Raw genomic sequence first — 27,271 nt, 5'->3', positions numbered from 1 at the left:
GAGCCAGGAAGGGACTAGTTGGGATGAAGAGGTGGCTGCAACACCATTCAGGCCTGGCTCCTTTCACTTGTTGTAGCAGACCCCCCCTTTTCCCCTTTCAAGGAAGAGAAAGGAGGATGGAGGGGAGAAGGGATTCTTGGGGTTTTAGAAGGAAAGGGGGGAAGGGAGAGCAAAGAAAACTTGGCCAGAGAGAAAGAGAGAGAGAGGAAGTGCGGAAACAAAAGCGAGATAAAAGCGTTTGCTGCTGCTGCTGCTCTCCCTCCTCCGCTGCGCCTTCCTTTCTTTTTCTCTCTCTCCTTTTTTTCTCAGAGCTGGGTTAGGAGGGGCTGTTTTGCATCCCTTCACGTCAGCCCTGCCTCATTCCCTTCTTCCTTCCTTCCTGCTAGAGAGAGAAAAGAGAAAGGGAACTGCGAAGGGGGAAGGGAGGCAGAGAGAGAAAGAGAGAGAGAAAGAGGCAGCCAGCCAGCGAGGAGCAGCCGGCGGGCGGTGGGCAGCAGCGGAGGCACCCAAGACCACCACCATCATCAGCCCTGGCAGGAGAGGAGAGGAAAGGAGGGGGACGAGGAAAGACTTGAATGCCCCTTCCTTCCTTCCTTCCTTCCTTCCTTCTTTCATTCCTTCCTTTTCTCCTTCCTTCATTCCCTCCTTTCTTCTCTCCTTCATTCCTTCCTTCTCTTCTTCTTTCCTTCCTTCCTTGTCTCCTTCCTTCCTTCTCCCCTTCTCTCCTTCTCTTCTTCCTTCCTTCCTCCTCTTCTGGTGAAGTAGGGTTGCCCGCCCCCGTTGCCAAGCCTCCTTCCTCAGGAGTCCCAGGGTGAGTTCGCCGGGTGCCCAAGACAGCTGAGCTTGGTCAAGCAGAGCCAAGACAGACCAACCCTCCTCCCCCTTGTGCTTTTGGAGCCAGAGAGAGAGAGAGAGAAAGAGAAGCACTAGGCTCTTTTTTGCCAGAAAAGAGGGAGCAAAGGATACCCCAAAGCATGCCCTCCCCCCCCAGAGTCATAGACCAGGGGCTGCCTGTTTGCTTGCCTCTGTGCCCAGACTGCCTTCTTACTCCCATCCTGACTCCTGGTGCCGAGGAAGAAGGAGGGAGCAAGAGAAAAGAGTGATGGCGCCTGGAGAAGAAGGGGAAGAGAGAGAAGCAGGGAGGGAGGAGGAGGAGGAGGAGGAGGGAGGAAAGAGAGAGAGAGAAGGAGGGAAGGAAGGAAGAAGGCAAGCAGGCGGGTGCTCGGGGTGCGCACAGAGCCTGACTCGCGCAGTGGCAGCTCGCACATGAGAGTGGTCCGCCCGAGGCCACCCTTGCCCCCTTGCCCTGGCTCTTTCGTTGCAACTTTCCCCTCTGCTTGCCCACCTGCCTTGCTGTGCAAAGTTCGGCTGTGCCAGGCAAAGGGGGCAAGGGAGGGAGGTAGGTGCTCTGAGGACCTGACCCTCCCTGTCCATCCTGCCGGGAGTCATCCAGCGGGTTACCTGTTGCTGCATCTCCCCTTGACTGCCTCCCAAATCTTGCCAGCCTGAGCATAGTGCTGGGAGGCTTTGAATTCTTTTTCGTCCTCTTCCTTCTTGTCTTGCCAGCACCTCTGCTGTTTGCCTGCTGCCGCTGCAATGAACTTTCCCTTTGGCAATTATTGGCCAAGGGAAACTGGGGTGGGGAGGGAAATGGCAGAGAGCTTCCTAGTCTATTGTAGCCCAACCTGGTGCTTGTTGGCTGTCTAGGGAGTAAGTCCTGAGCAACTCCGCAGGGCTGGGCACCTCTGACAGATGCAGCATCCCAGTAGGAGACTGGCACCCTGCTGGCCAACTGCTGCTGCCCCTTTTCAGCCAGCTGTGGCAAAGTGGAAGTCTTCTCTCCTTTGGGTTGTTGTGAGTTTTTAAGGCTGTCTGGCCATGTTCCAAAAGCATTCTCTCCTGATGTTGCGCCTGCATCTATGGCAGGCATCCTCAGGGGTTGTGAGGTCTGTTGGAAACTAGGAACATGGGGTTTATATATCCTTAGTTTTTCCAGTTTCTGTGTGTCTTGGAACTGTTTCTCCCTGTAGAAATGTTCAATGTGTTATTGAAGGCTTTCATGGCCAGAATCACTGGATTGTGAGTTTTCCAGGTTGTCTGGCCATGTTCCAAAAGCATTCTCTCCTGACGTTTCACCTGCATCTGTGACAGGCATCCTCAGAGGTTGTGAGGTCTGTTGGAAACTAGGAACATGGGGTTTATATATCCTTAGTTTTTTTTCCATTTCAGTGTGTCTTGGAACAGTTTCTCCCCATAGAGATGTTCAATTTGTTATCGAAAGCTTTTCTGGCCAGAATCACTGGGTTGTTGTGAGTTTCCCAGGTGGTATGGCCCTGTTGCAGAAGCATTCTCTCCTGATGTTTCACCTGCATCTATGGCAGGCATCCTCAGGTCATGAGGTCTGTTGGAAACTTCTCTCCATTGCTTGGGAAGCCTAGATAGGCCACCTTGGACTCAGCACTTTGCTGTTTGCTCCAGAGATCCTTGTTGGTCTGAAAGGCTTTCTTGATCCTCCTCGTGGCTCCTGGCAGAGATCTTGGAAATCCATTATTAAAACTGGAACGCAAGTCTGAGTGTCTTAGAAGCCTTGCCTGTTGATCAGTTATCTAAGGGCCCTTCCGCACTGCCATATAACTCAGAATATCAAGGCAGAAAATCCCACAATATCAGCATTGAACTGGGATATATGAGTCCATGGTGCCATATATTCCGGTTCAAAGCAGATAATGTGGGATTTTATTCAGTGATGTGGAAGGGGCCTTAAGCTCCTGTTTTGTGGTGGTTTGAGCATTGGACGAGACCAGGATTGGAATCCCTGCTTGGCCAAAGAAACCCAATGAATGTGCGCAAGTCACACACTCTCAGCTCAGAGGAAGAAAAATTTCATGCTTTTGTTATTTGCGCTGGGTTTGCCTTGAGTCCTTTCCTTCTCTCTTAATGGGAGCAGAGGGAACACTGCAAGGAAATTGGGCTGGATACTTGAGTTTGCATGCTTCCTTCTGGGTGTCTTCAGAACTGAGGCATTGCACGCCTTAGCATCTTTTTCTGGGTCTTGAGATGCTTAGCCTTATTCACACCGGGCTCCAGAGTTATTATATACTAGTTGTCCCCTGCCACGTGTTGCTGTGGCCCAGTCTTGTCTATGTGTTTTGTATGTGTATATGTGTGGTTTTGCGCATGTGTTGTGATGTATTTTTATTTTTTGGCTTTTTAAGTCTCTTTTGCTGTGTTTTTATGAGTGATGGTCACTCATTGGCCTGATAGGTGTCTTGTGTCCAAATTTGGTGTCAATTCACCCAGTGGTTTTTGAGTTATGTTAATCCCACAAACATTACATTTTTATTTATATAGATCTCAGTTACCTTCGGTTCTTGTCCATTGGGTGCTTCCCACTCCCCTGGCAAAAAAAAGTACATTTCATTATAGGCAGATTTGCAAAAAGTTACAGATGATGGAAATCTTGGGAGTGACCTCTCCAGTGACAATGGTATTTAAGAATCCAGAAGTTCCTAATGGCACGGTAGACAATGGAGATTTATTTCAGAAATGCATCAGTTGTTCATGTGCCGTTCTCAGCTGAAATGGATTTTTTTGTCTGTTGTTTAATTCCTTTTCAATTCAATGCAAGTTCTTCTTCTGTGAATATTGTTCCTTACCCTTAATTGCCAAGTGTGCACCGAGAACGGCGCTCCTCCGTCCTGCCCAGATGGATCACAGCAAGCAGGAAGGGACTTGGCCAAAGTAGATCAGGCACAGAGGCACCTTCCACTCAATGGGGCTTTACCGCTTTCTTTGTCATAGAATCTGCAACTCTTTAAGCTTCATTTGTGTGGCAGTAAAAAAGGCCGGTTGTTGTTAATTTTCCAGGCTATGTGGCCATATTCCAGAAGCATTCTCTCCTAACGTTTCACCTCTATGGCAGGCATCTTCCGAGATTGTGAGATCTTTTGGAAACCTGCCACAGAGGCAAGCGAAACCTCACAACCTCTGAGGATGTCTGCCATAGATGTGGGCAAAATGTAATGAGAATGCTTCTGGAACATGGCCATATTTATATTAACTTTATTTATTATTTATTAACTTTATTTGTACCCCGCTAGCATCTCCCGGAGGACTCGATGCGGCCATACAGCCCTGAAAATTCAAAGCAACCCAGGCTTAAGGAGCATGTCTCCTCTTGATATCCAGATACCATTGGTGTTTCCCTTTTGGTTGATCCTTGGAGCCTGGCATGGGCTAACCTTGGCCCTCCTCCGGGTGTTTTGGACAGTTGTGGGAGTTGGAAATCCAAAAGACCTGGAGGGAAGGCCGAAGTTTGTCCAGGCCTGCTTTACACTCTTATACTTTGGTGACATGTGGAAAACTTTAGCAACTAGCAGGTGAAACATGTAGTTGGATTTATTTGGGGTTTCCAGAAAAATTGAGAGAAATCAGAATTTCCCTTTAAGTGAGGAAACATGTCAAAGTGCATTGGCCTTCCTGTTCATCTGAGAATGGGAGGATAGTGGAGCAGGAGCAGCAGTTTGCTTGTGATTACCAGCCCCAGGTGATGCAAGACAGGAAAAGAAGGAAGGAAGAAACTAAGGAAGGAGGGAAGGAAGGAAGGCTAGAGTTACAGAGGAAAGAGAGTTGGCTGCTTCTAATTTTATCCTTCCTGTTTCAGTCTCTTGTGAGCGGGGGGAGGCACACACCCAGATACACACACACACACCAATATGTATTCTCTGATATTTTATAGTATTACATCCATCTTCACAAATGTTGACTGTACCTTCCTATAAGCGCTTCATTGTGTGCTTTGGTCTAATTTCCTTGCCATTGTACCCATTTACATCAGCTTTTTCCTCTCAGGGCTTCCTTCCTTCTTGAATTTCACATTACTTCCCTCAGCATAATTCATAATAATGATTCATAATTCTAATTCCACTTCTTATGGGACTTTCAAGCACACCCCGCCAAGCTCAAGGGCTCCTGCTTGTTCTCATAACCTTTCCAAACGTTTTGAGGCCTGCCCAGCGACGTGCAAAAACGCTACCCCCGTTACCTCTGGTCATCATTTGGTCCCGAAAAGCAAGAACCATTCTGTGTGTCTGCTGAATTTCACCTTTGCTTTTTAATGCCAGCATTCCAGCCTTTCGGGATAGTTCCAAATCATGATTCAGTCCTCTCAACCTCTGCTTTGCATCAACTGCCAAATTAGGAGGAGGGATTCCTTATTATTTAGGCGATCCCTTGTTATCCGAGGATGATGGTCCTCCAAGTGTAGTATCTTGATGGTGAGTCTGTAGGTGGCTGTGGAGACCTATTCTTGATCTGCATCTTCTGTAGTGAGGGCATCAGTTTCTAGGTGGAAGGCAGTCCTGATCAGGGTTGGCTTGATGCGCGTCCCCCTAGACACATTTCTCCCTTTTACCCTCATTTCGTGCCTCTTCAAATTCCACAGCACCGCTGGTCACAGCTGACCTCCAGTTAGAGCACTCAAGGGCCAGGGCTTCCCAGTTCTTAGTGTCTATGCCACAGTTTTTCAGGTTGGCTTAGGCCAGTGGTTCTCAAGCTGTGGGTCCCCAGGTGTTTTGGCCTACAACTTCCAGAAATCTCAGTTAGTTTACCAGCTGTTAGGATTTCTGGGAGTTGAAGGCCAAAACATTTGGGGACCCACAGCTTGAGAACCACTGGCTTAGGCTCATCTTTAAATCTCTTTCCCTATCCACCAACATTACATTTCTCATTCTTGTGTTGGGAGTAGAGTAACTGCTTTGAGAGGCGGTGATCAGGCGTTCGGACAACATGGCCAGTCTAGTGGAGTTGATGGCGTAGGAGCATGGCTTCAGTGTTGATGATCTTTGCTTCTTCCAGCACACTGACATTTGTCCGCCTGTCTTCCTAAGAGATTTGCAGGATTTTTTGGAGGCAACGCTGATGAAATAGTTCCAGAAGTTGAGTGTAACATCTGTAGACAGTCCACATTTCACAGGTGTATATCAGGGTTGGGAGAACAATAGCTTTATAAACAAGCACCTTGGTATCTCTACGGATGTCCCGATCCTCAAACACACTCTGCTTCATTCAGAAAAAATGCTGCACTCGCAGAGCTAAGGTGGTGTTGTATTTCAGTGTCAGTGTTGACTTCTGTGGAGAAGTGGCTGCCAAGGGGGAGGAAATGGTCCACATTTTATAATGTTACACCATTAAGCTGTATTTCTGGCATTGCTGAGGGATTGGCTGGTGACTGCTGGAAGACACTTTGGTTTTCTCGATGTTCAGTGAGAGGCTGAGCTTCTCATTTGCTTCTGCAACGTTGCTTAGATTGACTTGTAGGTCTTCTGAATGCGCACTGACTACATTATCATCAGCATATTGGAGTTATATAACTAAGGTTATTGTGACCTTGGTTTTGGCTTTCAGTCTGCTGAGGTTAAATAGCTCACCATCTGTCTGATAGATGGTTTCCACTCCAGTGAGAAGCTTCCCATCAACAAGATGAAGTATAATAGAAATTAAGATGGAGAATAAGGTTGGGGCAATAACACATCCCTGTTTGACACCTGATTCCACCTTAAATGGGTCACTTTGGGAGCCATTGCTATCCAAGACTGTTGCCATCATGTTATCATGGAGGAGCTGCAGGATGTTCACAAATTTGCCAGGGCACCCAATTTTTTTGAGGATTTCAGACTGACCAAGAAAGGGAACTTTGGGCTGCAATGAGAGTTGGAGGAAAATGTCAACTCAGTATGTGACCGTTGTCTTTAAAAAAAAAAGTATGGTTTTGTTCTGAGCATAAAAGGAACTGAAAATAAAACTGTAACTGCTGTATATACTTCCCTATTGCACTGCCCCATTAGGATACTTGGGTGTCTGAAAAAAGGGGCTGCAGGGCTGGGAAAGCAAAAGGAAGAGATAACCCAGGCATGGGCCAACTTTGGCTCTTCCTACAGGTGTTTTGGACTTCAACTCCTACAATTCCTAACAGCCTACGAGCTTCTCAATGTGGCCTACCGGCTGTTAGGAATTGCAGGAGGTGAAGTACAAAACACCTGGAGGGAGGGCCGAAGTTGGCCATGCCTGGGATTACCAATGTGATCAGGGGAACAGGTTGTTGCCCTGTGGAACTCACTCTGCAAGATGTAAAGACAGGGAGGCACAAAGGTGATTCTGTAAAGGTGTGGCCGGGAGTCTCGCAGCTATCTCCACACCTGCCAAGAAGGAGGACTGTCCTGTCTTGCAAGTCAGCCTCCTTCCCGGTTCAGAGAAGGTGATTCCCAAACACGTGGAATGTCGAAACCACTGGAGCTTGAGTATCTCATGAACCCGGCAGATTTTGCAGCTTAGGTTGCTGTGAGTTTTCTGGGCTGTATGGCCATGTTCCAGAAGCATACTCTTCTGACATTTCACCCACATCTATGGCAGGCATCCTCAGAGGTTGAGGGGTCTGTTGGAAACTAGGAAAGTGAAGTTGATATATCTGTGGAAGGTCCAGGTTGGGAGAAAGAACTCTTGCCTGTTGGAGGCAAGTGTGAATGTTGCAATTAGCCACCTTCCTTAACATTTTATGGCCTTGCAGCTTCAAAGCTGGTTGCTGCCTGGGGGATCCTTTGTTGGGAGGTGTTAGCTGGCCTTTATTGATTCTTGTCTGAAATTCCCCTGCTTTAAACCTCACTTGCCTAGTTTCCAACAGACCCCGTAACTTCTGAGGATGCCTGCCATAAATGTGGGTGAAACGTCAGGAGTGAATGCTTCTGGAGCAGGCCATACAGCCCAGAACACTCACAGCAACCCGGCTCCTCTTTATTGCCAATATTGTATGCAACACCTGGATCCAAGTTGCATTTTTGCACTAGAGGGTGCTCTCCTATTCATTGCTAACCTGAATGAGACTGTTTCTGTCCAAATAATTAAAGCGGGGTCTTGATTACTACAGAGTTGTGGTTTTTGTTATGTTTACTTTTTTTCTCTCCCTCTGCCTCAGATTGCAAAGCACAGGTGTATGTGCTTCACTAACTTAGAGAACAGCAGTATCTCCATCTTGGTCTTCCCCTCGCAAGCATATTGGTTGTGCAAACTAAAAAGCATTTAGAGTTCTCAGACTGCAATCTTAAGAGCACTTATGTGCACTGTGCCATCTATCTATTGTGCATACATGTAAATGAGTTCAGGTTCGATACGAAAACACCTGAAGAGTATACATCTCAGTTTCTCCCAAATGTCTGTATTTTTCTAGAACATGTACACTTCCCCTTTCCTCACCCATTTCGAATTTCCATAAGTAAACTTAAGTGAACATCAAATTACAGGTGACATTTATTTATTTATTTGTTGGTTTATTTATTTATTTATTTATTTGGTAGTTTTGTATACCTGTCTTCTCACCTCCATTCGAGGGACTCGGGCCAGTTTCCAACATCAATATTACAGACCGTCATTAAAACATCATATTCCTAAATCACACTAAAACATTAAAACATTGAAACACTTAAAATGGCAAAAATACAATCATATGATTACAGTGGTCAGTCGTCATCAAAGTCATTATTTGTCGTTATCCATCCATATCACAGGATCATGGCTCATTCGTTGAATGCCAATCCCCAAAGCCAGGTTTTCACCTGTTTCCTGAACGTTAAGATCGAAGGGGCAGTTCTGATCTCCAGTGGAAGGGAGTTCCAGAGTTGAGGGGCCACCACCGAGAAGGCCCTGTCTCTCGTCCCCACCAGCCGTGCCTGTGAGGCCGGTGGGATTGAGAGCAGGGCCCCTCCAGACGATCTTAGTAATCTTGATGGCTCATAGGGGAGGATACGTTCGGACAGGTAAATTGGGCCGGAGACATCCCTCAAAGAGGACTTCAGGTGCTTCCCTTTTTTTTTGGCTCAGCACTAAGATTACTGTATGATGCAAATCTAATATGCACCCAAATTTTGGCAAGGTGAATTAGCCAAAAGAGATGAGTGTTAGATTCAAGTAAATACAGTATATGATGCTGTTTATGCTAGCAGAGATCAGTCACAGCAACCTCATTGTTGAATTCTGAAGCGATTAAGACAACAAAATGTTTTTGATTTTGTTTTCAAACAGTGGAAGAACCTCTGGTTTGATATTGGCCCTACAAGCACTGCCCCATTCGAGTTGTGATGATGGCTGCTGTTGACGTTTCCCTCTCAGAGCACAGCCTGCCACCCCACTAACGCCACTGCTGCTGCTGTGTCGTGAAGCCCTTCTGCTGAGTGACAGGTAAGCTGGATATTTGCAATGCCTGCAGCCCTCCCATGCCAAAGAAGCAACTGCATATCCCATGACATTGAGCCCAAACCCCACAAGAGGATTTGGGCCACTGGAAGGCTTGCTAAACTTTTCCGTTCTATCCCAAAGCTCATGCAAAGCTGCCCCCGTATACTCAGGTTTGGGAAATGCATTGGAAAGAAGGCATCCCGCTCTTTGCTTCTGGGATGCATGTAGCTCCTAGCAAGTCGCAAGGTGCACAAGCCTTCTTTGGAGAAAGTGTCTATGGAATGCTTTGTTTGTGTAACCATGCATTTCCTTCTTAGACCATATTTGTTTTCTAGATTGTTGTGTGTTTCTCTGCATGTTTCTCTTCTTCTACCGTTCCATCATCATCATCATTATCATTATTATTATTATTATTATTATTATTGAGTTGCTGTGAGTTTTCTGGGCTGTCTGGCCATGTCCCAGAAGCATTCTCTCCTGACGTTTCACCCACATCTATGGCAGGCATCCTCAGAGGTTGTGAGGAAGTAGCCAGGCTTTGAAGCTGCAAGGCTATTCAGTACTACTCAAGATGGCCAATTGCAACATTCACACTTGCCTCCAGCAGACAAGCATTCTTTCTCCCACCCTGGACATTATTCCACAGATATACCCTTTTAACCTTTGGGTTGCCGTGAGTTTTCTGGGCTGTATGTCCATGTTCCAGAAGCATTTTCTCCTAATGTTTCACCTGCATCTATAGCAGGCATCCTCAGAGGTTGTGAGCTCTGTTGGAAACTAGGCCAGCTATTTATTTATTTCAAATATTTGTACCCTGCCCTTCTCAAATCCCAGCAAAGGGGGGGGGGGGGGACTCAGGGCGGCTCAGCTAATCACGTCCCAACGAAGTATTCCCCCAGGCAGTAAGAAGCCAGACCTTGAAGCAACTAGGCCATCGAATGCTAATTAAGGTGGCCAATTGCAACTTTAAGACCTACCTCAAACAGACAAGGGTTGTTGAAGGCCTTCATGGCCAGAATCACTGGGTTGTTGTAGGTTTTTTTCGGGCTATATGGCCATGTTCTAGAAGCATTCTCTCCTGATGTTTTGCCTGCATCTATGGCAAGCATCCTCGTGAGGTTTAGAGATATATATTGGCTTTTCCCATTTCTAATCTAAAACAGGATTGAAAAGTTGGTTTGTTGTAGGTTTTTTCGGGCTATATATATCTCACTACCTCTGAGGATGCTTGCCATAGATGCAGGCGAAATGTCAGGAGAGAATGCCTCTATAACATGGCCATATAGCCCGAAAAAGCCTACAACAACCCAGACAATGATTCTTTCTCCCACCCTGGACATTTCACAGATATATAAATCCAATTTTCCTAGTTTCCAACAGCCCTCACAACTTCTGAGGATGCCTGCCATTGATGCAGGTTAAATGTCAGAAGAGAATGCTTCTGGAATATGGCAATAAAGCCCAGAAAACACACAACAACCCAGTGATTCCGGCCATGAAAGCTTTCGACAATGGGTTGTTGTAGGTTTTTTCGGGCTATATGGCCATGTTCTAGAGGCATTCTCTCTGACGTTTCGCCTGCATCTGGGGCAAGCATCCTCAGAGGCAACCTCACTACCTCTGAGGAAGCTTGCCATAGATGCAGGCAAAACGTCAGGAGAGAATGCCTCTAGAACATGGCCATATAGCCCGAAAAAACCTACAACAACTCAGTGATTCCGGCCATGAAAACCTTCGACGATGCTTTTGACAATGTTTGTTTTTTGTTGGAGGTCTGTGTGATTTTTCAAAACTGAGATTTGTTGAAAGGGGCTTCAGCATTTGGTCAGATCCATTTCCCACTGTTGGGAGTTAGCCTTCCTTCCCTTGGAAAAAGAAAGGGAGAATGGGAAAATAAAGAAAAAAGGGGGTTTTGGGGTGAGTGTGTTTTAAATAAAAACACATTGTGTTGGTGATTGGCACCGCCAGGGAATCGGGTCATTTTGTGTAGCTGTTTCTTTTCAAACATTTTCTTTCTTCCTTCCTTTCTTCTTTTCTTCCTTTCTCTCTCTCCCTCTTTTTTTCTCTCCCTCTTTCTTTTCTCTCTTCCAAGCACATTCTATTCAGGCTCCAAGCCATTCTCTCCTTTCAAAGCTTCCTGCCTTTCTCTCTCTCTTCCCCCCTCCTTTCTTTTTCATCTCTTTTCATTCTGTTTCTCTCCTCCCCCTTGAGGCTCTCTTTTCCCTTTCCTCCTTCCTCTATTCGGTTCTCCTTTTTTTTGTTGTCGCTCTTCTTAAATAGCGTTTCTATTTTCAGAGAGGACAGGGAACATGTAGGAAGGGAAGTCATTTCAGCAAGAAGGAACTTAAAAGTCTTTCTCCATTTTCTTGTGCAGAAAGTTGTGTTTTTTTCCCCAACAAGAAAGCTAGGAATCTTTTTGAAGAGACAGGAAGCCTGGTTTCCCTTTGCTTTAGGGATGCTGCCTCTTCGCCCCAAACAGCACCAGCCAGGCCTCTTAATGAACCACCTCCTCTTTGGGAAGAACCTCATCCACGCTCCCTTTCTGGGATCGCAGGATGCATTGCAGGAAGGAGACTGCCATTTCTCCTTTTTGCTTCAGTGGCCCCTTTGTATCCATGCGCCTCTGCCACTTGAGCAGAAGGCACCTGCCGACAGGTGCAAGGGTCATTATTATTACTATTTTTATGTTTATTTATACCCCATATTTCTCTCCATAAAGAGAACCTGGCCTGGAAGAGAGAGAAACCAACTATACTTGGGTTGTTGTTGTTTGTTTGTTTGCTTATTTGTTTATTTACTGTATTTGTATACCGCCTTTCTTAGCCGGTCGGCAACTCAAGGCGGTTTACAACAAATCAGTACACATAATATCGTAATACAGGTTCAAACATTAAAACTATATAAAACACAACAAATGCAATAAGAACAGCATCATTAGCGCCTCCTGATTGTCAAAGCATTGTCCAATTCCATTGTCGAAACATTCAAATTCCTATATCAGTTACTCTGCATTTGTAAACACTTGCTCAAACATTCATGTTTTAACTTGCCTCCAAAATGGTAAGAGGGAGAGAGCCGATCTGATTTCCCTAGAGAGAGCATTCCATAGCTGAGGGGCCACCACTGAGAAGGTCCTGTTTCTCGTCCCTGCCAGACGTACTTGTGACGAAGGTGGGACCATGAACAGGGCTTCCTCAGAAAATCTTAGAGTTCTCGATGGTTCATAAAGAGAGATGCGTTCGGACAGGTAAGTTGTTGTTGTTGTTTATACCCCACTTTTCTCTCCACAAGGAGAACCTGGCCTGGAAGAGAAGGAGACCAACTATACTGGGATGATGATGATGATGATGATTATTATTATTATTATTATTATGGCCTGGAAGAGAGGAAGACCAACTATATTGGAATTATTATTATTATTATCATCATCATCATCATCATGAACCAGAAGAGACAGGGACCAACTATACTGGGATTATTATTATTATTATTATTATTATTATTATTATTATTATTATTATGGCCTGGAAGAGAGGGAGACCAACTATACTGGAATTATTATTATTATTATTATTATTATTATTATTATTATTATTATTAGATACATGACAAGATTAGTACAAAGCAAACAAGATCCCTATTCTAGCTTTTGTATTTGATCCCACATCGGACACTTCCCAAGCATCTAGGACTGTGTGATGTATCAGCAAATAATCCGTGCAGTTCCGGAAAGGGTAGCCTTTTGCAGCTAACAGATGGTAATTTTGTCAACACTGATTGTTTCTAAGTGCAGGTCAAGGTCTTTAGGCAATGCACCCTATTATTCTTATTATTATTCCTATTATGGTCTGGAAGAAAGGGAGACCAACTATACTGGGATGATGATTATGATGAAGATGATGATTATTATTATGATTATTATTATGGCCTGGAAGAATCCTAGAGTTGGAAGAGACCTCGCGGGCCACCCAGTCCAACCCCATGGCACAAAGGGAGACCAACTATACTACTACTACTAGTAGTAGTAGTAGTAGTAGTATGGCCTAGAAGAGAGGGAAATCAACTATACCAGGATTATTATTATTATTATTATATTATTATTATTATTATTATTATTATTATTATTACTACTATTATCATTATTATTTTGGCCTAGAAGAGAGGGAGACCAACTATACTATTAGTAGTAGTAGTAGTAGTAGTAGTAATAATAATAATAGTATAGTAGTATGGCCTGGAAGAGAGGGAGATCAACTAAACTAGTAGTAGTAGTAGTAGTAGTAGTAGTAGTAGTAGTATGGCCTGGAAGAGAGGGAGATCAACTATACTGGGATCATTGTTGTTGTTGTTGTTATTTATACCCCACATTTCTCTCTACAAGGAGAACCTGGCCTGGAAAAGAGGAGATCAATTATACTGGTATTATTATTATTGTTATTATTATTATTATTATTATTATTATTATTATATTGACACAAAAACACAGTATGTCACAGCAAATGTGATCTATATGCTGGATTTCATATCACAAAATCACAAGTGATTATGATTATGATTATTATGGCCTGGAAGAGAAGGAGACCAACTATACTGGGATTATTATGACAATGATGATGTTAGTGATGATTACTATTATTATGGCCTGGAAGAGAGTGAGACCAACTATACAGGGGTTTTTGTTGTTGTTGTTTATACCCCACATTTCTCTCCACAAGGAGAACCTGGCCTGGAAGAGAGGGAGATCATCTCTGCTGGGGTGTCTCCTTCATCCCAGTGGACTTATGGGGTGCAGAGCTGTCGCTTGTGGGGATCTTGGACAGCGGTCCGGATCCTTCTGGGCTTTTTGGGCGTCCCTCCTGCGGTCATTTCCTGGTCTGGGGCTTTAAAGAGACTCCAGAGGGCGGCACAGGAAATAGTGGTGGGATCTTACAGAAGATGAAAGGAAAGGAAGGAGAGAGAAAGAGGGAGGGAGAAAGAGAGATGGGGAAGAGGGAGGAGGAGGGGGGGCTGCTGCTGGAATACAGGAGGAGATCAGGAGATTGATGAAAGAGAAAAGGGAGAGATAAGAGAAGAGGCAGCAGGACCAAACCAGCAGGCTGAGAGAAGCGTTGCTAGGGAAACGGAAAGAATGAGAGAGCGAGGGAGAGAAGGAGAGAAGAGGCAAGGCTCAGAAATAGAGGGAAGGAAAGGGATGGAGGGAGGAGGGAGGGAGGGAGAGGTCTTAAAGGGACAGGGGCCCCAATGGTTGGGGAAGAAGGGTGGAGGGACCGTGGTTGTCCTTCTGGGTGGGCTTCCATTGGGGCTCCTTGAGGGCAGCATCATCGTCAGGACCTTGGGTTCCAGCTCTGTCCTGGGCAGGAGGCAGAGGGCTTGGTTTCCCCTAATGATTGGTGGGATATGTTTTCACCCCATTGCCCCCCAATTATTGACCTTTACGGGGTGAATGCGCTGAGGAGGAACAGGAAAGGGAAGGCCAGGCACTCTCCCCTCCTCAGGAAATGGGGCCTGTTTTGCACAAAGGGTTTCTTTCCTTGGCCTTTTCCTGGATGGCCAGAGTTTTGCACGACTCCTTGCGCGCTGCATCCTCCTCCTCCTTCCTGCCCCCTCCCCTCTTTCCTGCCTCCCCACCCCCTTTGTCTCCTTCCACAGCTTTGTCTCCCTCCTTCTCTCCCCCCCCCCCCCCCGCCTTGCACTCTTCCTGCCTTCCCCCAACACTCCCTCCATCTCCCTTTCTTCTTTCCTCCCCTTTTCTTTCTTCTCTCCTTTCTTCTCTCTCTCTTGCCTGCAAGCCACCAACCCAAGGTTTCTGAGCTCTCCTGCATTGCTGGGTGGAGCTCCTTGCTTCCCATAGAAGCAGAATTGGGAAATCCAGACTCGGTTCCCCTTTTAGGCAGAGTCTTTTAGGATTGTCTTTTCGCATTTCAATAATAATAATAATAATAATAATAATAATAATAATAATAATAATAGATCCCCCAGTGGCGCAGTGGGTTAAACTGCTGAGCTGCTGAACTTGCTGACCAAAAGGTCGCAGTTTTGAATCTGGGGAGAAGCGTGAGCTCCCACTGTTAGCCCCAGCTTCTGCCAACCTAGCAGTTCAAAAACATGCAAATGTGAGTAGATCAATAGGTCCCATTCCAGCGGGAAGATATCGGCGCTCCATGCAGTCATGCTGGCCACATGACCTTGGAGGCATCTACGGACAATGCCAGCTCTTTGGCTTAGAAATGGAGATGAGCACAACCTTCCCAGAGTCTGACATGACTGGACTTACTGACAAGGGGAAACATTTACCTTTACCTAATAATAATAATAACAACAACAATAATAATAATAATTCTTCAGAGTGACAGAGTTTTGGAGTGCACTACCCCAGACCTCACACAATCTTGGGGAAAAAAGTATGGATTGTCGATGTTGCAATCCCAGGTGACAGCAGGATTGATGAGAAGCAACTGGAGAAGCTTACACAATATGAGGATTTAAAGATCAAACTGCAAAGACTCTGACACAAGCCAGTCAAGGTGGTCCCAGTGGTGATCGGCACACTGGGTGTAGTGCCTAAAGACCTTGGCCTGCACTTAAACACAATCAGCACTGACAAAATTCCATCTGTCAGCTGCAAAACATCGGCTGTTCGACTTAGAAATGGAGATGAGGCTCAACCCCCAGAGTTGGACACAACTGGATTTAATGTCAGGGAAAAACCTTTATCTTTACCTACCTTTACCTTTTGCTCCCAATCTGAGGAGCCTACCTCTCTGCTGTCTCCAGTCAGAAACAAAGGTGACATGGAGAGAAAAGGGGCTTGGGCTTGCCATGGTGAGCGAGTGCCCAACAGGCCAGAGCCAGGAAGGGAGCACTAGGCAGGAAGCAAAGCCTCAGAAGGAGATCCCACAGTTACACAGGAGAGCATGTTTCTTACCCAATAGCCGGTGAAGATAGTTGCCTTCCTTCCACGCGCTGGCGTTTCTCTTCTTGTCTTTCCTGCCGGAATGTCAGTGGCCCAGCTTTGTTGGGCATCTTTGCTCTGAGCCATGCTCCTGGCTCAGCTTTCCTGGACATTGACTCATCTTCGTTGCCACCCAATTCCCAGCAAGAGAGAAGCTCTGCTCCTTCTTGGAAGTATGTAGTAGCCACACCTGGGTAGAAGGGGCCATGGCACTAGCTGTGACTCTGTTCCCAGGGTTCAACGCCATTTTCAGGAGTCATGCACACACTTTCACCCAAAAACTACAATGTCTCCCAGGTAGGGTAGAAAAAATGGATGTCTCTCCACGTGAGCTGACAAGGCATCTTGAGCTGTGTGCCCCTTGGTACCTACAAGAAGAAGGGCACTACACTTGCATAAGTTGCCTCATGCCCTTGGCAATTGACAGGGGGACTCTGCTCTCTCCGGCAACATGCAGTTGCTGTCGGGCGAATGGGCTTATTAACGTACAGCAGAGTAACTTATCAGCAGCAGTATGACCCAGCACCAGTAGCCCAAAGTGATAAAAAGAATAAAAACACACAGGCCAATATCTCTTCTGTAGGAGGCTTTTCTTTACAACAAAATAATATGGTTGTACTATTTACAAGAACAAGGTTTCCATTAACAGAAACAAAGTTCTTTATACTTCCTTCTTTGCTTCCACGCTGGGCTTCTTTCTCATGCAGATAAATAGCTTCATTCGCACAGAGCCTCTTCTCACACCGAATTTATACAGTATCTTTTTAACACAGCAGCCTTCACGTACTGGAGTTTCACACATGATGCCTTCTTATACCGAGGCCTACGTCACACACTGAGGTGTTCCTCCCACTGAGGCCTTCTCACACTGAGGGCTTGCTCAAAATGATGCCTCTCTCACACTGAGGCAAACTGACACTGAGGCATACTCATACTGGGGCCTACTAACACACTGAGGCCCTTCTCTCACAGACTGAGGGCTACCTCAGACGGAGGGCTACTAAGCTACAGACACATCTGCCTATATAGAACTACAATTTTTGCTGAGAGATGGCATCCCTTTCAGTGCTTGTCTCACATTTTTGTAATTAAAAATACTTAGTTAATATTTAATATTTCAAACAGTTGCCCACAAAGGGACCAGAAGAGGTCCCTTGGAGAAGCGGCAGGGACAAAACACCCTGCTTTTGCCCTCCTTTTGCCCAGGGAAAGAGCTGAGGCCCTATTCCTTGCACTTTTGGGGGGTCCCAGAGGAGAATCCCTCCCCATACTAGGCTAGTTGGGTTATTAACTGTTCCAGGAAGAACGTCGTCTGCGCTGCTCTCTAGAGGGAGTTCAACTTCCTGAGTTGGCTTTCATGCACATTCACTCTTTTCCTTCCTTTCGCCGCTCTTCCTTCCTTCCTTCCACCTCCAGCTCCATTTGAATTTTTTATTATGTGGGGTGAATAAGGCATTAATCCTCCCCCCCCCCCCCCTGTTGTGTTTCTGTTTCCTGGGTCTCACTTTTAAAAGGTGGCATTCCTCTGGGCACTAATCCTCTTCAATAGAGGTTGTTTGGGAGACACGTTACATATTTTTGTGCAAGGATCATCAGTTTTCTACAAAGACTCCCCAGTGTAAGCTCCTCACACAGGACTGGGTAGGTTTATTTATTTATTTATTGTGTCAGAAGCGATTTGAGGGTACAGTTAAAATGCATTCAAACCCTCAATTTTTAAAAAATAATTTGGCATTTTGCTAAATGTCCTTTGACCAGAAGCTGGCCACTTGGAGTGCCTCTGGTGTCACTGTGAGAAGGTCCTCCATTGTGCATGTGGCAGGGCTCAGGTTGCATTGCAGGTCTGTTGTTTGTGCTTCTCCGCACTTGCATGCCGTGGTCTCCACCTTGAAGCCCCATTTCTTAGGGTTGGCTCTGCACCTTGTGGTGCCAGGTTGCCAAGCCTTCTGTGTGCCAGTCTCTCATCTGGTTTCAGCCCCTGATTGAGGTTCTGGGTTTTAGCCTGCCACTTTTGGACTCTCGCTTGCTGAGTTGTTCCTTCAAGTATCTCTGTAGATATTAGCAAGCTGTTTCTTGATTTAATGTCATCGGCATACTGGCTGATATCCGAACGGAGGACGGACCGGAGATGTCAATGCCTTGGTCCTTTCATTGCTGGGTGCTACTTTCCAGAGGATGTCAAGTGGTGCAATGCCAGCTAAACAGTTTAATTTCTCCAGTGGTATGGGGCAGAGACATCCTGTGATAATGCGGCATGTCTGTTTTAACACTGGGTGTGTTTATTCAGCAGCAGAGGAGCAAAGCACAAGGGCAGATGTCTTCACTGTGTCTGGTTATGATCCCCAGGTTGTGCCAGTCAGCTTTTGTATGATGTTATTTCTAGCACCCACTTTTTGCTTGATAGTCAAGCAGTGCTTCTTGTAAGTCAGAGCACAGTCCAGAGTAACTTCCAGGTATTTTGGTGTGCCACAATGCTCCAGTGAGATTCCTTCCCAAGTCATCCTCAGAGCTTAAGATGCTGGATGGGTGTCCCTTGGGGTCTCTTCCAACTCTAGGAGTCTGTGATTGTATGCTATGATTATCTGATTCTGAGCAGTGCTCCAACTCTGTTTGCGTGTGTGTGTGTGTCAGGAGCAACTTGAGAAACTGCAAGTCGCTTCTGGTGTGAGAGAGTTGGCCGTCTGCAAGGACGTTGCCCAGGGGACGCCCGGATGTTTGATGTTTTCCCATTCTTATGGAAGGCTTCTCTCATGTCCCCTCATGGGGAGCTGGAGCTGACAAACAGGAGCTCAACCCACTTTCCCCAGAATCGAATCGCTGACTTGTGGGTCAGCAGTCCTGCTGGCACAAGGGGTTTAACCCATTACACCAGCCGGGGGCTCCGTCCAACTCTGTGAAAGAGACTGATGTCCATCTTCAGCACAGAACCAACAGGCAGCTTAACTTTGGCCTTCCTTGTATGCCTTCAGCTCTCTTTGAAAACACCAAAGCCCCCCTTTAGAATAAATCTGGGACTTCCTTTTCAAGTCCTGAAAAGATTTTAATTCTGAGGTCTGGGAAGTCCCAAACTTTCTCTTTCTATCCTTCTCTTTCTCTTTCTCTTTCATTCCTTCAGGATGACCTTTCTGCCTGCCTCAGTGGCAGCTTTGGTACTTGCTGTTGGTGCTGACATAGGCCCTGGAGCTCTTGGGGATATCTTGGCTCAAAGGCAAAGGAAGAATCATGAACCGCTTCTCTCCCTCTCTCCCCTCCTTGCAGGCCTTGGCGTCACGCTTGATGCTGTGAAGCATGGACCGCTTTGCCAGCTCTGGGACGCAGACGGAGGCCGTGGTGGTGCTCTCTCTGGCCCAGGCGGCCGTCCTGGGCCTGGTCTCGGAGAATGAAGTCTTTGGCGCCACTACAGTCAGCCCTGGAGGCCTCTTCTCGGGCTTCGCGAACAAGATCGACAGCCCTGCAGTGACAGCCGCCACTCCGCCAAAGCAGCCGGAGGGCATCCGGCTGCTGGAGAACGGAAGTCACGGTCCGCCGGCAGTGGCAGGAAGCCCTGAAGAGGAGGAGGGGCTGGAGGCTGATGCGTCCTCCTTTGGGAGGCAGGCACGGAGGAGGAAGCGTCCCCCTGTGAGGCTGGTGCCCAAGGTGAAGCACGAGAAAGGGGAGGCTGCTGAGCAGGAGGAGGAGGAAGAGGCCAACTATGAGGGGCCCGCCCCTGGCGAAGAGCATCAAGAGCAGCTGGATGCTCAGCACACCTGTGAGCAGACAGTCCAGAGCAGCGCCACCAGGATGATCGACCTAAGCGCCTTTGGCAGGAGGCCTCGGCGGCTCCGGCACCTGCGGAGACACGGGTCGGAAGGGCTGTCTTTAGGAGGAGGGGGCTACGAGGAGAGGCTCCCCAGCCCCATGCAGGCCAGGGCCGAGGAGCCCCCCTTCACCAGGGACTGTAGCTTCCAGGCCAGCTCCCTGTGTGTACCCTCGCTGTCCGTTCCCAACTTGAGGCACCATCGTGCAGCACAGCCTCCTCCTCCTCCAGAGCATCCAGGCAAGCGTGAGGCAGGCTTCGTGTGGCAGGAGCCACAGGACTTTGAGGCAGAGAACTACGGCGGGGAGCAGAGCAAGAAGATGCAGCTGGACCGGCTGGACATCAACGTGCAGATCGACGACTCGTACTTGGTGGAGAAGCGTTGGCAGTGCCGCCTCTGTGAGAAGTCCTACACCTCCAAGTACAATCTAGTGACGCACATCCTGGGCCACAACGGCATCAAGCCCCACTCGTGCCCACACTGCGGGAAGCTCTTCAAGCAGCCCAGCCACCTGCAGACCCATCTGCTGACCCACCAGGGCACCCGGCCCCACAAGTGCCAGGTCTGCCACAAAGCCTTCACCCAGACCAGCCACCTCAAGCGCCACATGCTGCTCCACTCAGACATCAAGCCCTACAGCTGCCGCTTCTGCGGCCGCGGCTTCGCCTACCCCAGCGAGCTCCGGGCCCACGAGGGGAAGCACCAGAGTGGGCGCTGCCACGTCTGCGTGGAGTGCGGCCTGGACTTCTCCTCCCTGGCCCAACTCAAGCGCCACTTGGGAACCCACCAGGGCCCCACACTCTTCCCCTGCCCCGAATGCAGCAAGGCCTTCCACTATCGCAGCCAGCTCCAGAACCACCTGCTCAAGCACCAGAACGTCCGGCCCTTTGTCTGCACTGAGTGCGGCATGGAGTTCAGCCAGATCCACCACCTCAAGCAGCACGCCCTGACCCACAAGGTAGGCCTGTCACATTTCCAGTGGGGCAAAAGTAAAAAAAAAACAACAAAGCCCAAAAGAACCGCATAGAGTCGCTTGTCTAGGCTGAAATATGCGGTATAGAAATAAAGCAAATAATAAATAAATAAATATCCAAAAATTCAAAATGAAGACTCAAAAATCTCTTTGAGAAACTTTTCTCTGCTCCTTTTCACCTATCCTGTGATGCTATTTCCCTTTTGCTCCGTGCACACATATCTGGGCACATAACCCTTTATTGGGGAATCTGAGCTGTTAGGCTCAAAAAATAACACTCAATCTGGGTGATTCCTCCATAAATATAGCAGAGTACCAGAAGCAAACTTCATTTGCTTCTGGTACTCTGTGGTGAGCTAGGAAAAGCTTTCCCTTCATAGGCTGACACAGGATTGCAGAGTCAAAACTTTTAGGTTCAAAATAATTGATTGAAGTAAAAGAAATACATTCTTGATAGAAAAGGTCTTGGAGGTAACTAGCTGACTAAATCTCATCTTCTAAGAAAGGCAAAAAGTGTTGACGAAGGCTTTCATGGCCAGAATCAATGGGTTGCTGTGAGTTTTACAGGCTACATGGGCATGTTCCAGAAGCATTCTCTCCTGACGTTTCACCCGCATATATGGCAGGAATCCTCAGAGGTTGTGAGGAAGCAGCCGGGCTTTGAAGCTGCAAGGCTATTCAATGCTACTCAAGATGGCCAATTGCAACATTCACACTTGCCTCCATCAGACAAGAGTTCTTTCTCCCACCCTGGACATTATTCAACAGATACATAAACCTCGCCTAGTTTCCAACACTCACAACCTTTGGGGATGCCTGCCATAGATGTGGGCAAAATGTCAGGAAATAATGCTTCTGGAACATGGCCACACAGCCCAGAAAACTCATGGCAACCCAAAGGTTAAAAGGGTAAAAAGTAAAAAAAAAAATGCATGCAGCTACCTTTTGCCTAAAAAAAGAGGCAAAATGCGTCCTACACTAGAAGGAAAAAAAGGCAGAAGAGTGGAAAATGGCGAATGGCCTCTAGTCTAGCTATTCATTGAGGGCTGGAGACTTGATGGAACAAGAGACTTGTATAGTCCATGGATGAAACCCAACAAGGGCGGCAAGGGCCTCTCCCCAAAGTGGGGCTCTCTGGGGTCCTTGTCGACATGCCTAACAACATGTGCATGTGCGTTCCATGGCTGAAGAGTGGTGTGAGTAAGCCTTCAGAGGCCCTTGGACTGCACCTCTGGGTGGTATAACCCCATGTTGCCCATCCCTGCTTCTTTACAGGCATGTTACCATTATTGGACATGCTTCTGCCTCTCTTTTTGAGCCAAGGCCAGCCAGTGGCTTCTGAGGGCTTTGCCCCTTGATGCTCCTGGGATGGAAGCGTTCAGGGAAACGGGCATGACTGACCTCTTGTTCCCCGGCTGTCGCTTTCAGGGCGTGAAGGAGTTCAAGTGTGAAGTGTGCGGGCGGGAATTCACGCTGCAGGCCAACATGAAGCGGCACATGCTGATCCACACCAGCGTGCGCCCCTACCAGTGCCACATCTGCTTCAAGACCTTTGTGCAGAAGCAGACGCTGAAGACGCACATGATCGTCCACTCGCCGGTCAAGCCCTTCAAGTGCAAGGTACAAGTGCAGAGAGGCCTCCAAGGGAGGAGTTGGGTTGTCCGGAGCCAAGAGCCCCCACACACGCCTTCAAGGCTGCCCCTTTCAAAGGGATGTCTGGGTTGTTGTTATTATTACAGTATGTAACAACATTTGAAAATATTTCTGTTGCTGGTTTCAAAGTGTTATTTCCTGTTTCATTGTGTGGTCCTTATTTGAAAGTTGTTCTATTCCAGAAACTTCGTTTTTGTGGCTGCCACAAACTACGTTGAATTGGCTGAGACTCAATGAGATATTCATTGAAAAACTGTGGCAAAATGTGCTGCAGGATGCCCTTTCCACAAAGATAAAGTTTCTGTAATTCAGTTAACTTTGTTTTGTCGAAGGCTTTCATGGCCAGAATCACTGAGTTGCTGTGAGTTTTCCGGTCATGTTCCAGAAGCTTTCTCTCCTGATGTTTCACCCATATCTATAGCAGGCATTCTCAGAAATTGTGAGGAAGCAGCCAGGCTTTGGAGCTGCAAGGCTATTCAATGCTACTTAAGATGGCTAATTGCAACATTCACACTTGCCTCCAACTGACAAGAGTTCTTTCTCGCACCCTGGGCGTTATTCCACAGATATATAAACCTCACTTGCCTAGTTTCCAATAGACCTCACAACCTCTGAGGATACCTGCCATAGACGTGGGCAAAACGTCAGGAGAGAATGCTTCTGGACCATAGACAAACATCCCAGAAGACTCACAGCAACTCAATTAACTTTTCCCATGTTTTTCTGATAGAACCAATTAGATATGACATGTAATGTAGGAACAAAAATATGTTATATAGTGTTATTGGTTGTGTTCCCTCTTCATTCAGCCCCTGAAGCCTCCCTTTGGCCAGGTATGCTCCAACTTCGGCCTTCTCTCCAGATGTTTTGGATTTCAACTCCCACTATTCCTAACAGCCTCTGACCCTTTCCTTTTCCCCCTCAGCCGCTTGAAAGAAAGGGGCCTGAGGCGGTTAGGAATGGTGAGAGTTGAAATCCAAAACACTTGGAGGGAAGGCCAAAGTTGGCCCATGCCTGCTTTAAACAGAGCCCAAAAGTGACCTTGCCAAAGCCTGAGCTATTTCACTTAAGCTTTGGCAAGGTCACTTTAGAGCTTTGTCTGAAGTAGGCATGAACCAACTTTGACCTTCCCTCCAAATGTTTTGGATGTCAACTCCCACCTTTCCTTGGCCAGACCCAAGCAAGTGCCCAGGCCACACGTTGAGCAGCCTCTTTCCCTTCCAGGTCTGTGGAAAATCCTTCAACCGCATGTACAACCTGCTGGGCCACATGCACCTCCACGCAGGCAGCAAGCCCTTCAAGTGCCCTTACTGTTCCAGCAAGTTCAACCTGAAGGGGAACCTCAGCCGTCACATGAAGGTCAAGCACGGCGTGATGGACATCAACCTGGACAACCAAGGTAAGCCTTGAGCCGCATCCTCGGGGTGGGGGGGGGAGGGTGTCTTCACTGTGCAGCAGTGCCCTCTGCAGGCTGTCGGGGGCCTTGCTGGGAAAGGAGCTTTTGGGGTATTTGTGTGTGTGTCAGGAGCGACTTGAGAAACTGCAAATCACTTCTGGTGTGAGAGAATTGACCGTCTGCAAGGATGTTGCCCAGGGGACGCCTGGATGTTTTGATGTTTTACCATCCTTGTGGGAAGCTTCTCTCATGTCCCCGCATGGGGAGCTGGAGCTGACAGAGGGAGCTCATCTGCACTCTCTCCAGATTCGACCAAGACCTGTCGGACTTCAGTCCTGCCGGCACAAGAGTTTAACTAGATGTAAATGATCTATGTTTTATTCATTTTGTTATGATTTATATTATACTAGCCGTCCCCTGCCACGCGTTGCTGTGGCCCAATCTGTGTATGTGTTTTGTGTGTGTATATATGTGTATGTGTGTGTTTGTGTGTATGTATGTGTGTGTGTGTGTGGTTTTGCACAAGCATTGTAAATTTTTTTGGCTTTTTAAGTCCCTTCTGTGTTTTTCGGTGTTTTTATGGGTGATGGTCACTCATTGGCCTGAGAGGTGTATTGTGTTCAAATTTGGTGTCAATTCGTCCAGTGGTTTTTGAGTTATGTTCATTCCACAAACTAACATTACATTTTTATGTATATGGATTCTATTATTCTATTATTATTATTATTTTATTATATATTTATTATATTATTCTATGTTATTATTATCATATTCCTATGACCCTCTGTGCATGCCCAGGAACAGTAGCCTAGCTTTGCAGTGCTGGATTTCTAATTATTATTATTATTATTTTAATGTATTTTTATTTTTGTCTTTTTAAGTCTCTTCCACTGTGTTTTCCAGTGTTTTTATGAGTGGTGGTCACTGATTGGCCTGAAAGGTGTCTTGTGTCCAAATTTGGTGTCAATTTGCCCAGTGGTTTCTGAGTTATGTTAATCCTACAAACAAACATTACATTTTTATTTATATAGATTCTTTTATTCTTATATTATTATTTTATTATTATATATATATTATTATAATATTCTATGTTATTATTATTATATTCCTATGACCCTCTGTGCATGCTCAGGAACAGTAGCCTAGCTTTGCAGTGCTGGGTTTCTATTATTATTATTATTATTATTATTATTATTATTATTATTTTAATGTATTTTTATTTTTTGTCTTTTTAAGTCTCTTCCACTGTGTTTTCCAGTGTTTTTATGAGTGGTGGTCACTGATTGGCCTGAAAGGTGTCTTGTGTCCAAATTTGGTGTCAATTCACCCAGTGGTTTTTGAGTTATGTTCATCCCACAAACGAACATTACATTTTTATTTTTATAGATGTTAACGTTTTAAAATGTTTTTATGGTGTTGTGGGCATTGAATTGCTGCCTCAGTAAACCGTCCTGAGTCACCTGCGGGCTGAGAAGGACGGTATTCAAATATAGTAAATAAATTAAACGCATTGTGCCACTGGGGGCTCCTTTTGGGGTGCAGAAGCTGAAATTTACCCAGCGTCCCTCTTGTTGCCTAGATCCCTTGCTGGAGCTGGCGGGCGGCGAGCAAGCGGAGATGGACCACCGGCAGCGGGAAATGGAGGACTACGAGGAGGAGAACGCATACAACTACAGGGGGGTGGGGAACGCCACGGACAACTCGGCCTTGGCAGAACAAGCCATGAAGGAGATGGCCTACTACAACATGTTGTAGCGGAAGGAATGTCAAAGGAGAAGAGAGGCAGGCAGGGATCTTCCTTACCCCTCCAACCGGACTCTACTTGGGAAGCAGGGGCTGCCCGAGGCTGCTACACCTCTCTCTGGCATCTACTCTTTACCTCTGGGAGCCTCGGCCCCCTTTTTGTCGTCTCACTGCTGCTCCGTTGGGCTGGTCCCACTTTCCCTGCCATCCCGCCGCCCATTCGTCCGTCCGTGAGGGGCTAGAAGTGCCCCTCGCCTCACTCTACCTCCAAACAGACTGGCAAAGGGGATGGTGGTGGAGACAGAGCAGGCGCCCGTCTGCGCATTGCGGAGCCAGCAAGACGTTTGGTGGACTGCCCTTCGCTGTTTCCTTTGGTCGGTGGGAGAAGCCAGAGCCCAGCGACAACTGCCGACATTCTTCACCAAGAGCAGCCCTGTTAAATTATTACATGGACTCCCAACAGAGGATTGTACCACTTGTGCATAGATCTACTGTGTTTTATTTTCCTGTTCTGACAGCGTTCAGCAATAAACGAATTATCCTTTGACAGAAGAAGGGCTGGCGGCTTGGTTGGTTGGTGGGTTGCTCCGGGAGCAAAAGTACAGGGAGACACCAAATGGGGAGGGAGAAGCAATACTCAGAAGACAGGAGCAGAATTCAAAATGATCTTAGCAAATTAGAGAGATCAGCCAAAACTAACAAAATGAAGTTCAACAGGAATAAATGCAAGATCCTCCACTTAGGCAGGAAAAATGAAATGCAAAGAGACAGAATGGGGGACGATGCCTGGCTCGATAGCAGGAAGTGTGAAAAAGATCTTGGAGTCCTCATGAACAGGAAGGTGAACATGAGCCAGCAATGTGATAAAAGGTAAAAGTTTCCCCTTGACATTGAGTCTAGTTGTGTCCAACTCTGAGGGTGGTGCTCATCTCACCTGAAGATAGGCAGTTCGAATCCACAACATGGGGTGAGCTCCTGCTGTTAGCCCTAGTTCCTGCCAACCTAGCAGTTTAACAATAATGAATTTTTGGCTTTGCAAGGGCTTGCTAGACATTGAGACCAGCTAATCTGCAATATTATCTAAGGAAAAGATAAAGGTTTCCCCTTGAAATTAAGTCTAGTCATGTCCAACTCTGGATGTGGTGTTCATCTCCATTTCTAAGCTAAAGAGACAATGTGGTCCATAGATGCCTCCAAGGTCATGTGGCCAGCATGACTGCGTGGGGTGCCATTACCTTCCCGTCGAAGTGGTACCTATTGATCTACTCACATTTGCATATTTTTGAACTGCTAGATTGAGGGAAGCTGGGGCTAACAGCAGGAGCTCACCCCACTCCCCGGATTTGAAATGCTGATCTTTTGGTCAGCAAGTTCAACAGCTCAGCGGTTTAACCCACTGTGCCACTGGGGACTCCAACAATGTGATGCACAGGATAAAAAAAAAACAATGGGATTTTTGCCTGCATAAATAGGAGTCTAGAGTCTAGATCCGGGAAAGTCATGCTGTCTCTCTATTCTGCCTTGGTCAGACC

General features: G+C 46.8%; 1 protein-coding gene across 1 annotated transcript; it reads left to right on the top strand.

The window, feature by feature from the left end:
- The first annotated feature begins 36 nt into the window (after nt 1–36).
- ZNF710 (zinc finger protein 710) lies at nt 37–26,294 on the top strand. The gene is made up of 6 exons (XM_060755440.2): nt 37–811; nt 9,073–9,228; nt 19,436–20,932; nt 22,376–22,567; nt 23,825–23,999; nt 25,576–26,294. Exons 3-6 carry the CDS (start codon nt 19,466–19,468, stop codon nt 25,749–25,751), a joined length of 2,010 nt encoding a protein of 669 aa, XP_060611423.2. The 5' UTR covers nt 37–811; nt 9,073–9,228; nt 19,436–19,465; the 3' UTR covers nt 25,752–26,294.
- The last annotated feature ends 977 nt before the right edge of the window (nt 26,295–27,271 follow it).

This window comes from Anolis sagrei, chromosome 9, assembly GCF_037176765.1.
Source record: "Anolis sagrei isolate rAnoSag1 chromosome 9, rAnoSag1.mat, whole genome shotgun sequence".
Classification (NCBI taxonomy): Eukaryota; Metazoa; Chordata; class Lepidosauria; order Squamata; family Dactyloidae; genus Anolis; species Anolis sagrei.
Note: the sequence above shows the minus strand (reverse complement) of the source record. Positions and strands in the feature narration are given on the sequence as shown.